Source organism: Nicrophorus vespilloides, unplaced genomic scaffold, assembly GCF_001412225.1.
Source record: "Nicrophorus vespilloides isolate i.1.1-1 unplaced genomic scaffold, Nicve_v1.0, whole genome shotgun sequence".
Classification (NCBI taxonomy): Eukaryota; Metazoa; Arthropoda; class Insecta; order Coleoptera; family Silphidae; genus Nicrophorus; species Nicrophorus vespilloides.
In genome coordinates this window covers 12575-26736 of record NW_017095724.1, presented here as the reverse complement: position 1 = coordinate 26736, position 14162 = coordinate 12575, and the positions used below count along the sequence as shown (strand labels likewise).

Genomic DNA, 14162 nt, shown 5'->3' with positions numbered 1-14162 from the left:
ATGTCGCTAAATTTGTTATACAATTTGACAACTTTGACGTTCTTAACTGATAACTACAAATTAAACTGTCAAATGCTAAAGATTACTATAAACTTAACCATTAAATAAATACAACTTCGAACAATAATTATTTATAAAAAATTTGGGTAATAAGATACTTTACAAATACGAAGTTAAGAAATAATGAAATGTGATGCAATGTTTACTACCAATACGAAATGCGTAGTATACTGATAATAATTAATTGACCAAATAGGGATAATCGTATGCAGTCGTTGAATCATGCATTTTTTTAATTACAAACTTTTAATCTCTCGGTTCAAATCAAAATGAAAAGAAATAGTAACACTTTCAAAGAAGAAAATACGTAACACTTGAGTGACTTCCATTAAGTAAATATTTACGCTTCGTATCAGTAATAACAAAGTCATTCTTTCAATATTTACAAAACATATCTCAAGTGTATGGAGCATAGATTTACATGTAAACATAATTAATTATAAACAGATATTTTTATTAAATTTAAGTTTTAAACATTGTTGATTCAGTTTTCATGAGAAAGTAGTAAGTATTAATGTAATATTATGGAAAATTTTGATTTTTTTAATTAAAAATGTCACTTTAATGTCATTTTGAAAAATTATGTTAGGTTCTGTGAATGGAATATGGAAACACTTTTGTTGATATTTTGTAACTTAAAACTTTATTTGTTCATCTTTATAATACATAAGAGAGTAATTAATAAAAAAAATATGATAATAGTATAAAGAAAACGCAGAAAAATCGTAGAGAGACAGAGAGAAAATAGTAAGCAATAAATACAATAGATGGAAGTAAAAAAATAATAACAAAAGAGCTCGAAAGTCGCTTAAATTATGTAATAATAATAATATACATATGTAGTATCACTTACAGCATAAAAAGAACACGAGTTTTGAAGAAAAAAAAAGTTACAGCAATAATAATATACAGGGTGGTGCGTGCATCCGATATGCCACCAGAAATTAAGATATACACCATGCATTTATACATTTATAAAATATAATAATTATAAGAATATATCTTGAGCAGTCGGTAGTTTCCTTCTCTATAATAATTATAACACTTTCAATCATCAATAATATATAATATATTTCAGTACAAAAACGATTTAAAGTGGAGCAGGCTATATCATCAAGGGCAAACCAATAATAACGATAAGAAGAGATATTTATAATTTATATAAAAAAAAAACACAATAATTACTCGCAATACACGAATTTCCTTCGCTTGGACAAAAAAAAAATTCGCAATTATAACATTTACTATCACAGCCTTTTAAGACGTTCACGAAACCGACGAAATTGGGGGGCGGGAGGGGATTATATGATCAAATAAGATATATCTAATTTGCTTTGTTTGCATCAACTTCGATCTTCGAGGATGTTTTTTTTCTGTTTTTTTAAGTTCGTGCGATGATGATGATGGTATCAGTCTACTTGTTCGAGACGAACTCGCTGGTCAGGTTTCGCTTGTCGATGAGGCCGCCGTTCTCGTAATAGCCGATCTCGGGGCACGAGCTCTGCTCCAGATTGGTGTTCTTGCAGCCGCTGGCAAAGCACCTGTGGACACCTGCAGGTATTGCCGGCTGCTGCTGTTGCTGCTGCTGTCCCAAGACGTTGTATCTCGTCCTGTTCATCTCTTTGTTCTGGATCACAATCGGCGCCCGATGGTACCGTCTGGGATCGTCGAAGAAGATGGGCGTCGAACCCTGTCCGACGTAGCGCTTCTGCAGCAGATTCTGAGAAGTCTCGTAGTTCTTCTCGTGATAGTTGTTACTGCTTATGTAACTGCAACTGAAAAAAAGAAACGAAACAAAATAAGTAATTAGTATTGTAATTTCATAGCATTTCATAGCAACATCAAAAATTTATAACATGTTTCTATGGTAACATCATATGGTTTTGACATTTAGTAATAGTTTATGTTCTGCTGACAGATGGCGTCAATAGATTTGTTGACATTTCATGAAAGTTAAACAACTTGCGTCATGCTATAAGTGGATTGGTGATTGTTTAGTACCATCTAAATGTTATTATTAATTTACACTAAAACAATTGTCACGGATAAAACAAAATATAATAGAAACGTTACTTTTTTTGACATTTTCTAAAAATTATTTTTACTCTATTAACAGATGGAAAAACGAAACAAAATAACTAATTAGTATTGTAACTACGTCATTTCATAGCAACATCAAGAAATTATAACATATTTCTATGGTAACATCATATGTTTTTGACATTTAGTAATAGTTTATGTTCTGCTGACAGATGGCGTCAATAGATATGTTGACATTTCATGAAAGTTAAACAACTTGCGTCATGCTATACGTGGATTGGTGATTGTTTAGTACCATCTAAATGTTATTATTAATTTACTCTAAAACAATTGCCACGGATAAAACAAAATATAATAGAAACGTCACTTTTTTTGACATTTTCTAAAAATTATTTTTACTCTATTAACAGATGGAAAAACGAAACAAAATAACTAATTAGTATTGTAACTACGTCATTTCATAGCAACATCAAGAATTTATAACATGTTTCTATGGTAACATCATATGGTTTTGACATTTAGTAATAGTTTATGTTCTGCTGACAGATGGCGTCAATAAATTTGTTGACATTTCATAAAAGTTAAACAACTTGCGTCATGCTATACGTAAATTGGTGATTGTTTAGTACCATCTAAATGTTATAATTAAATAACTCTAAAACAATTGTCACAAATAAAACAAAATATAACAGAAACGTCACTTTTTTTTGACATTTTCTAAAAATAATTTTTACTCTGTTAACAGATGGCACTTTATGATTAAATAATGGCACTAATCAATCAGTAAAATTTAATAATTGATTCCTTCATCATCAACTATTTTATAAAGCGTTTCTGTATTGAAATTATTGATTTTGACGATGCGTGCAGCGAATTGAGAAAACGGTTTCGCATCGTCGCGGTAGATTGAAGACACAACGAAGATGAAATATGTGATCGTGACTCGGCCTCTGGTAATTGAAAACGATCGATCGAAAATCGTTATCAAATAAGTATTAAAAATTTGTTATAAATGAAAATTTGTGTATCCATTTCTTTTCTTCTGTCTACACATATGGAAGCAATTAGCGAATTATTTAAGGATGTTGGAGCCTATCCAAAATAAACTTCTTCAGATTCTCATTTGCTACATTTTTGTTACCTAAATCCATATGCATCTTTCCAATTTTATTTGAAAAATTTAAATTAATTATATTTTTTTACAAAAATTGGATTGAACTTGAAAATTTCAAGTATTAAGTTATGATTTTAATTGGAAAAATAGATTAATTCTATAGCCTTGCTAATATATAACATAGAAAGATAAAAAAAAATCTTCGGTCGTGCGTATTTTCTCAATGCTAAAACCTTCATAGTGTTTTATATACAATTTTTTTTTATTATTTTGCTTATATTCTTTTAGCAATTAGATTTATGATCAAAGTAGGACAAATAAATATCATCATAAATAAAAATTGCAAACGTCATACTCTTTGACGTTTCCTTAAAACATGTTCAATATGTATCGTCAATTCGTTCATTGACATTTCACGAAAGTTAAACAATTTGGATTTTGCTGTACTTCTTGTTTTTAAAATAACCATATATGGTTATGAAGTTTGCATACAGTAATGTCATATGATTTTGACGTTTACATACAACAACGTCACATGGTTTTGACGATTTCATACAACACGTCATGATTATGACGTTTTCATACGTCATATGGTTTTGACGTTTCTATCAAAATATATTTGTTCTAACGATAAATGACGTTTGTCTAAATGTTAATTAATCAATTATGACATTGTTCAAATTATTTTAGTTTTCTTGTTGTAATCTTGAAGCCGGACATTAGGTAATTCAAGAACGTAAATTATCCGAAGTTGCGGACAGGAAATGTGAGAAATATTTACCCCAGTTTGTGGTTGGCATTGCTATGGGATTCGGCTCTTAGCATCTTCACAGCAAGGACGATGAGGGCGACGACGATGACAGCTCCGCAAATCGGAACGGCTATGGTCGCTGCCTTGAACCAGACGTCCGCACTTCCATACCCACTATCACCTAGGTGACTTTCTTCGACGCGGCTGATCTGATGAAGAGAATCGACTGCAAACAAAACAAAACAAAACATAAAATAAATCAAACTCGGTTAATACGATACGTTTTCATTTCTTCGTATCCAATTGCCCATTGAGACATTCTAACTCTCTGCTCTTTATCTCTAATTAAGATATTTCCGAAGACTCTTTTTATCTCTGATCTTTCTCTCTTCACTAACTCAATTTGTAGTTGCAACAAGGAAACAAGTTTCTCTGTTTCCATCGTTACGGTGGTAACGGCGCCAACGGTAAAGGCGTTTCCGATTTCTATAATCGGATGGACAAGAAATCAGGATCTCTCAATAAATACACACAAACCAAATACAGAAGATTCCGTTCTTGCTGATCGATTGATGGACTCGAATCAAATAGAATCGTGATCCGACGATTACCAAATTGATTTTAATCGCATTCCGTACATTATATATAAACTCATTCGCCTTTCATCCAGGTTAATTTATAATCAATTTTATTTTTATATACAACCTTGCTTTCTGTAACAACCATCAAATAATGTATATATTGATTGGACAATTTAATAGCATTTTTCCAATTATTTTCGTAAATCAATACAAATTGTTCGATTTTTTTGTACATTTTAAGGAGTGATCAATTACGAATCTTTTGATATAACTACAGTTACGTTACGACAATTAATAATTGTGATATAACCATTTTCATTTTTTTATCACATCCTCACGTTTTATTTAATTACTCGACAACAACCAAAGCCAAGTACATCATTGTACATGGAAATTAAAGACAAAACCATGGCCTTTCCAATGAGTCTACTGGCAGATTTAAGTTACTTCATGCTTTCCTGTTATGAGCTTTCCAATTTTGATAAAAAAAAACTCATATTTTTGATAAACAACAATTGGTAATAAATTTAATGATAAAAACAACGACTTTGCATTTTGCGTTAAGGTCAATGACTGTTTCTCAAGAAATACTGATAGTTTGAAGAGGAGGAAAGAGAAACTTAAGAGAAAATGTAATTGTCCATTGTATATGATTCTTACATGATTCCGTTTCGTTCATCAGACTTCTTGTGTGTTGATCATCGATGTGGTTGCACATATCGTTGTAGCAGCAGTTCAGAAGAGAAGATCTCGGATGTCTGTTCCTCCTTCTCTTCGTGTTGCCGTTAGAGTTCCTCTGGCACGAATCTCTTTCCCTGCAAAGAAGAAAAAAAAGATACATTAAACGTTGGTAATTAAGACAATGAATATGTAAATGGTAAATCCGAGCTGCAGAACCCATCTCTGTGATGACCCGAGCGAAGGAGTGAATTCTACGCTTGGGAACCGAAACCCGTTTCCTTTTTGTATGCAAAACGCGCGCATCCATCCGTAAAACGTTTTCCATCTTTTTTTCCATACAACTTCGGAAAATTAATCATGTATTTTACACAGCAAAATATAAAAATATAATTAGAAATTTGCAATTATTAAAGAAAGATTCATTTTATAATAAACAAATTACGAATTGATCGATGTTTTGTAAAGGAAGAAGTAATGAGTCGTTTTATTCGGTTTCCTCTTCCTCTTCATTTGCTATTCCGTTGAGGATGGAGAAAGTGAGGAAAAGGACTTCTTCTTTTGTTGTCGTTGCTTCATGCCGCTTTATTATGATCATCATTACTCGGATGTTCTTTTTTTTATTGTTTGTTTCGTTTTTGTTACTTTTTTTTTATGCCGGCTGCTTTATAATATCTTCGGGAGGTCAAACATTCACACGCTTTTCACTGGAGGCGAGCGAACGAGGAATATAATTGCCGGGTTCAGAGATTGGGTGTTTAATTGTTGTTCGAGATACACCTGAGGTACAGACAGCATCCATCAACGCGTGCCAAAACAAGAGAAAAAGATGAAAAACAAATGAATACTATAAACGTGAACTACGATTTCTTGAAAAGTGTAAATCTCATTCTAATTGATTTATTTATATTGTAATAATATTTGAATATATTTTTACAAAAAAGCTGTTTTAATTGTGAATATTTTAATCTATCAATTATTACGTTATATTAATTAATAACTGAGATATGACGATTTTTTAATTTATCTGTCTTATCTTCACGTTTTATTTAATTACACAATAATCACAAACGCCAATTAAATAATTAAAAATGTGAATTAAAGAAGAAACTATAGCCTTTCAAATGTTCATAAGTTTACATTTGTAGTATTTACCATTTTTCTGTAAATGAGCTTTCAAATTTGAATAACATATTTTTTTTTTCGATCAATTTTTTTTTGTAAATTAATATTATTGTTCAAATACTAAATTCATTTCATTGATTAAATTTTATATAAGAAGCGGTTTTTAATTGCGCATGATTTGATCCATCAATTATTACGTAATATTAATTAATAACTGAGATATGACGATTTTTGTATTTATCTGTCTTGTCTTCACGTTTTATTTAATTACTCGACAACCACCAACACCAATTAGATAATTAAAAATTTCAATTAAAGAAGAAACTATAGCATTTCACATACACCTAAGTATACATTTGTATTATTTACCATTGTCCTGTAAATAAGCTTTCAAATTTGACTAATATATTTTTTTTTCGATCAATTTTTTTTTGTAAATCAATATTATTGCTCAAAAACTAAATTAATTTCATAGATTAATTTTTGTAAAAGAAGCGGTTTTTAATTGCGCATAATTTGATCCATTAATTTTTGTAAAAGAAGCGGTTTTTAATTGCGCATAATTTGATCCATCAATTATTGCGTAATTTTAAGATATGATTGAGAAATGGCGATTTTTTAATTAATCTGTCATGTCTACACGTTTTATTTAATTAATCGACAACCACCACCGCCAATTAGATAGTTCAAGATGTGAATTAAAGAAGAAACTATAACCTCTCAAATATACCTAAATGGAGTTTTGTAGTATTTACAGTTTTCCTGTAAATAAGCTTTCAAATTTGAGTAACATATTTTTTTTCGATCAATTTTTTTTGTAAATGAATATTATTGCTCAAATACTAACATCATTTCATAGAATAATTTTGATATAAGAAGCGGTTTTTAATTGCGCATATTTTGATCTATCAATTATTAGGTAATTTTAATAAATGATTGAGAGATGGCGATTTTTTAATTAATCTGTCATGTCTTCACGTTTTATTTAATTACTCGATAATCACAAACGACAATTAGATAATTAAAAATGTGATTTAAAGAAGAAACTATAGCCTTTCACATACACCTAAGTATACATTTGTATTATTTATCATTATCCTGTAAATAAGCTTTCAAATTAGACTAACATATTTTTCGTTCATTTTTTTTTGTAAATCAATATTATTGCTCAAATACTAAATTAATTTCATAGATTAAATTTTTATATAAGAAGCGGTTTATAATTGCGCATATTTCCATCTATCAATTATTAGGTAATTTTAATAAATGATTGAGAGATGGCGATTTTTTAATTAATCTGTCATGTCTTCACGTTTTATTTAATTAATCAACAATCACCAACGGCAACTAGATAATTAAAAATGTGAATTAAAGAAGAAACTATAGCCTCTCAAATATACCTAATTGGAGATTTCTAGTATTGACCATTTTCCTGCAATCAGCTTTCAAAGTTGACTAACATTTTTAATTTTTCGAACAAAATTAAAACTTATATTATTACTGAAAAACTAACTTAATTTTATACATTAAAGTTATAATTATTTGTAAAGTACTTCAAATATTAATGGTAGTAGTTGAAATTATTACTTTTTTTTTATCATAGATGTTTTTTTTTGGATTAAGTAAATTATGGGACAAAGTATAAAACCTCGGGGTACACCAGAAACAATTCGTTAATTCTAAAATGAAATATGCCTATGACATGAAACACACTTTAATGGAAAACCAATTTCTAAAACTATGGGCATGCAAAGTTTGTCGATAAATTGTACATCGTGCAGTCGTTTACAGGTGATAATAATCAGTTTAATTGAAACTTTCCATCTTTGAAAGGACATCAATCAAGCGGTAGTTAACGAAACCAATCCGAAGTTACACTTCCTTTAAGGACGGCGCGCACGCAATTCGATGAAATTTGCATTCGATCCGGATGAGCGTCCAGTCGAACGGGTGCTAATTACGCGATTGCTTTAATCAGCGACACGTGTTTTTCTTGCAGCAATGCGGAAAACGCGCGACGATATTTAATGAAGGAAGGGCATCCTCACTTCAACAGATGAAGAAGAAAAAACCGGCTTTTTCGCTCGTTTATTTGTCGTTGTTCGTTAGAGTATCTTTCCGCAGTTATTCATTCATTCGTGACTTTTTTTTTGTGGAAAAAACGAATCAAGGAAATCGATTTATTTTTAATATGCGCACGCGAAACACCAACAAAATGAAAATAAAAGGAAGAGCAGTGGTAAATGGTGGTATGCAAGTGCGAGCTGCAAGCGCGATGCGACATGCAGAGGATTATTTATAAACCTTTCGAGAGAGCGAAAGAAGTGAAGCGGTTTTAGCAAAACGCGGAAATCGCATTGATATTACACGCATTAATAATGATTAGTGCTCTTGCTAGGTTCTTCTATTTTACTTCTTGATACTTCTTTGCTACTTAATGCGATCGCCGGATTGTGATTACCTTAATTTGCGAGCGGAATTCCAAATAGATCAAAGTCGAGGTAATTGCGAAATCGCTAATCCGTGCGATTTTCGCTGCTTCCTAGATTCACTACAACTACCGGCAACTCTTGCTTTACATTAGTGACTACTTTAGTAGCCTTCAGGGGGGTTTTTCAAGGAAAACCAATTCGATTTCACAGATCATTTCTCGAGGGAAATACACGTACAGAAATGATTAGTCGACTGAAGCTCTCAGCATGTTTGCGTAATCTTTCTTTACTTTACTACATGGTGAACTGGCATTAATGGTTTTCGATCACTTTGGTATTCATGAATAAAGTCGTTTGGTAGGAAATCGACTATTTTGTAGGGAGATTACTGAAACCCATTTAGATTTCTTAATGATCAGAAATAAGTAAAATCGTTTTGAGGAAGTCAACTACTTTGTGTCAAGATTACCATAAGATTCGTTTTAATGATCGATTTTATAGGTTCATTATTTTTTCCACAAAAATGTGTATTAAATTGATAAATAAATCGATAATATAAATACTAATAATTATGTGTAATTGTCTTCAACTTTAGTCATTTCTTGTGTCGGTAGAATCGTAAAACATTGTAAAAAAATTTGCAAAGAATCTCAGTAGTTTTGCCGACGGATTTGGTAATTATCTTCAAGAATTTTTCTTGAGCACAAATTAAATAAAAATGAAGTAAATGTCTGGAAATAACGTGAACCCAAAGGCAATCCGACGGCGAGATTGAAAGCTTTCAAGAAGATTAGACTCGCACTTGCAAAGCAAAAGCAAAAAAAAAATAATATAAAGAAACGTTAAATTTCCATAAGCAATAACGATAATTGTCGTCGAAGCCGCCCGTTCGCAATTAACGTGCGTGCACATTCCACCGACGAAGAGAAGTAATGGCAGAAATTACAGTCCTCCGGAGCTTTTTTTTATTACATAATTACGCTTCGTACAGGAACAAAAAGTTACCATTTCGAAAGCGCGAGCTCAGACTTGCCATCAATTGCATATCGCGTGGTATCTCGCATTATTTAACTTGCTACTTGATAAGTAACAAGTAATTTGTCTTCACATTAAGTCTTCAATAGGATTTAGAACAATTGGATTTAGATTTTTTTTATCCTGTTTCATTGTGTGAAATCTAGTAATGATTGACTTGCAACTTGGCAATAGACAAGTAGTTTGTATTACATTCAGCAAAATTCGGTTATATATCATTTCAAACCTATTACGTAATGAATCCCTCGTAATAAAAGACTTGCAACTTGGCAAGTAACAAGTGATTTGTAACACATTAATGATCAGTCTTCAATAGGTTTAGAAAATTTAGATTTAGATTTTTTAATCCTGTTTCATAGTGTGAAATCTAGTAATGATTGTCTTGCAACTTGGCAATAGACAAGTAGTTTGTATTACATTCAGCAAAATTCGGTTATATATCATTTCAAATCTATTACGTAATGAATCCCTCGTAATAAAAGACTTACAACTTGGCAAGTAACAAGTGATTTGTAACACATTAATGATCAGTCTTCAATAGGATTTAGAAAATTTAGATTTAGATTTTTTTAATCCTGTTTCATAGTGTGAAATCTAGTAATGACTGACTTGCTACTTGACAAGTAACCAGTAATTTGTATCACATTAATCATCAGTCTTCAATAGGATTTGGAACATATAGATTTAGATTTTTTAATCCTATTTTATAGTGTGAAATGTAGCAATAATTGACTTGCAATTTGGCAATAGACAAGTAGTTTGAATCGCAATAATTGCCTTGAAACTTGACAAATAACAAGTAATTTGTATCACATTCGGCAAAATTCGGTTATATATCATTATCAAACCTATTACGTAAAGAATCCCTCGTAATAAAAGACTTACAACTTGGCAAGTAACAAGTGATTTGTAACACATTAATCATCAGTCTTCAATAGGATTTAGAAAATTTAGATTTAGATTTTTAATCCTGTTTCATAGTGTGAAATCTAGTAATGATTGACTTTCAACTTGGCAATAGACAAGTACTTTGAATCGCAATAATTGACTTTTAAATTGACAAGTAACAAGTAATTTGTATCACATTCGGCAAAATTCGGTTATATATCATTATCAAACCTATTACGTAAAGAATCCCTCGTTATAAAAGACTTACAACTTGTCAAGTAACAAGTAGTTTATAATTGTATTAATCACGATCGGATTTGAATATTCGCATCTGTTCTGCTTCGTTTCTTCAGCTCCTTGTTTTTTGATTCTTTATTTTATTTTATCTCCCCAACAGATGGCGTAATTGCCACGTCGACCGATCGACCAGAACCTCTCTCGGCGATCGCCATCTGGATGTGTGGAAATCGACGACTTCATTACGCGAACATTAAATAAAATCTTCTACCAGTATAACGCGCGTTATACTTTACCGCTTCCAAAACGACCTCATAAGGAAGTGCCCCTGATAAGTAACTTATTGTGTTGTAATTCTTCGAATGATTGCTTTTATCGACAACTTTAATACTCCTGTAATAGCTTATATACTAACTCGTGTAATTTTCATAAACATTTGCTAAAGAAATATTGAATGTAATATAATTTTATATATAAAATTGAGTTAGGAATGATTATTAGATATAATTAATATTTAAATAAATTCAATTGGCGAGACTTCCGGTATAACCGGAAAAAAATGAATTTTGTTGAATCAAAGTAAAAATTTGTTGGTTTATGGAATGTGAAAGAGCGAGTAAAAAAGTTAAATAAAGTTTTTAGATGAAACGTGTATTTCTTGAGTTAATGATAGTTAAACAAAAAATAATTGAAAATGCATTTTGATGTTTCCGTGACAAGTTCAAAGCCTTCTGAGCAGTAAAACGTAATCGCTGTAAACAAAATCGAAGAGAGAATGTAAAAAAAAAGAAGGGCACGAAAAGCTGATTTACTGTTACGCGAAAGGAAGGATAAGAAGAAGTTTGAGGAAGTTGCGTGCTCGAATGCTGCATGTGGATGGATGAGTGCAGAATCCAGGCAGTCTCGCGAGACAAATCCTCGCATGCCTGCGTAGATTAATCCAAAGAGATAAACGAGGAGAAGCAACTGGTGGAGAGATGAAGAGAGGACGAGGAGGAGGAGGAGGAGAATCTGGAGGAGAGAAGGTTCACGTTCACGTGTGTTTGATTTCTGGTTTGTACCGTTCGCTAGTTACGTAACGAGCGAGGCTCTCCGAGGCCCGTCACTCGCGCTGCGTAGATAGAGATGAAAAATGGGAAATAGAATGGGTGGAAGTGGGACCCAGATGAGAGATATGTGTTGGGGAAAAAAATTAACTGCCGCGAAAGATATGCCAGACATGAGAAAGTTGACGATGAACACTGACGTTTTCCGTAAATTATGAACTAATTATAAAAGATTGCACATTAATTACGGTGAAGACGTCGTTGTGAACCGGAGGAATAGAAGAGGAGAAACGAAGGAATTATTATTTTTGTTTTGTAACATTTTTATGAAAATACACTTTCTTCTGATTTCATGTAATTGTGTCTCTTTTATTGTACATTTTTATGTAAAATTATAACAATCGTAACTTGAATAGTATTCAAAATTGTGTAATATTTCTTTCTCCGGACAAAGTTTTATTAAATTTTGATTTTTTACTAGAAAATTTAACTAAAAACACAATTATTACATAGAATGTATGAAGAAATATTATCTGAAGTTTGTTTTTTAGTTGAAGAATCAGGAACTGTATAATATTAACATTGCAAGTCGATTATTTATGTGCACTTAGACTATTGTATTAAATATACATGTTTTGTGTATAAGTAACGTGCAGGAGGCTTCTACGACACACCTCTTCTCTTCTTTAGCCGCGTTTCATGATTATCTGTATTCAATGCGTTCGCTTGCATCGAAGGCCCCGAGCATTTCATTACCTCAGCAAACAAAGAGAAACAAAAGACAAACAAAAACAAAGAAAAAAAGTAAAACGCATCGAGCGTAAAATGACTTTATCTCGAGATTACAAAAAAAAAATAGATAGTTAACAAGTTCCTACTTCGTCATTATCTCTATGATGATGATGATGATGATGACTGTAAAGTTTATTTATATAACCGAAATTGCGATTCACGCGAAACAGGACACCTTTGTTACTTCATTTGTTTTGATGCTATTTTTAGGAGACGCTGCCAACAAATAATGGTCTGGCCTCTCCTTTATTCGCATTTCGAAATCTCTTTATGCAACGATTTTATCTACATTGCACTTTGTCAAAGAGATTATCTACTACGTGCTTAAAAGACTAACAAAACTTTAAAATTACTGTATTGGCTAATAATTCATAATGTTTACCGAAAACAAAGGTTTATAAACAATTTGACAGAAATGTCAAATATAATGGCAGCGTCATAACTTTGACAGCTGTCACATTGTATAAAATGCTAGAATTCCGTTATTCGTGGTCAGATTACACGGGTTTTAATCAAACGGAACCGCAACGCAAAACAGGAAACACTTTCAAAATTAGTTTTATCGAAACACATGATATTTCTATCGCTGAACTACATTTTTTTTTTGTAATTTCGTATCAACGGTTTTAAACATTGATTTCTACCGTTCTTATTCTGATTTATCAAAATTTTGTTTAGTTGAAAAACGTATAAGTAGATGGCGCTTTGTAATGAATTGAATAATGCATGGTTAAAGACGGAGGAATAATAACGTTTTGATAAGGGGGTGTGAATAAACCTTTTGTTTTCGTGAAGGCTGAGAGCCGCAATTAAATTCGAATTTAAGGCATACACCGTGTGAAATAGGTAAATTAATGGTTGGAAAACCGACTAAATGCGTTTTAAATCTGTCCAATTTTTTTTTTCATGTTACAAGTAATACGTATAATTTTCTAGTCTAATGGATTGCAGCTAGTTCTTTGAATTGTTGTTCAAGTGGTGAATCAAATGAGATACAAAGTAAAATGTATGTAAAAAAAAGGTTCCCGACAGTGTTAAAATCTCAACAGTATCAAAATTTCGAACATTTTAGCAATACTTTCTCTGTTTTTAATTAACTAGATAGTCTTCAAGGACGGAATTTTAATACTGTCGGGATTTCCACAATGTCGGAAATTTGATTGTCGGGATTTGTATATAGACTCGTTTAAAAACTGTTGTTAAAGTTAAGTTTAAGTAGCTTACTTTTCGCTGAGTAGTTCGACGCATCCGTGTCTTCCTTTTTGCTGCGACGAAGATTGATTGGAGAGATCGGAGAAGCATCCGCCGATTGTAGATTTGCACATGTAGGCAGTTGAAATGCAGGAGGGCAGATTGCAAACGCACCTAACGGAACCTGAAACG

At 31.7% G+C, this 14162-nt stretch overlaps 1 protein-coding gene across 1 annotated transcript; it reads right to left on the bottom strand.

Annotated features, from left to right (window-relative positions):
• Window positions 1–1444: 1444 nt before the first annotated feature.
• On the bottom strand, window positions 1445–14150 carry LOC108561182 (BMP and activin membrane-bound inhibitor homolog). The gene is made up of 4 exons (XM_017919005.1): window positions 14004–14150; window positions 5207–5361; window positions 3996–4191; window positions 1445–1835 (listed from the first exon to the last, which is right to left on the bottom strand). Exons 1-4 carry the CDS (start codon window positions 14102–14104, stop codon window positions 1475–1477), a joined length of 813 nt encoding a protein of 270 aa, XP_017774494.1. The 5' UTR covers window positions 14105–14150; the 3' UTR covers window positions 1445–1474.
• Between the last annotated feature and the right edge of the window lie 12 nt (window positions 14151–14162).

Coding starts and splice junctions, on each gene's coding strand:
- LOC108561182 (XM_017919005.1), bottom strand. CDS start 14,104: ATGTGCAAATCTACAATCGGCGGATGCTTCTCCGATCTCTCCAATCAA. Junction 4,192..5,206: donor GATGAACGAAACGGAATCAT/GTAAGAATCATA, acceptor TTTTGTTTGCAG/TCGATTCTCTTCATCAGATC. Junction 1,836..3,995: donor AATGCCAACCACAAACTGGG/GTAAATATTTCT, acceptor TCTTTTTTTCAG/TTGCAGTTACATAAGCAGTA.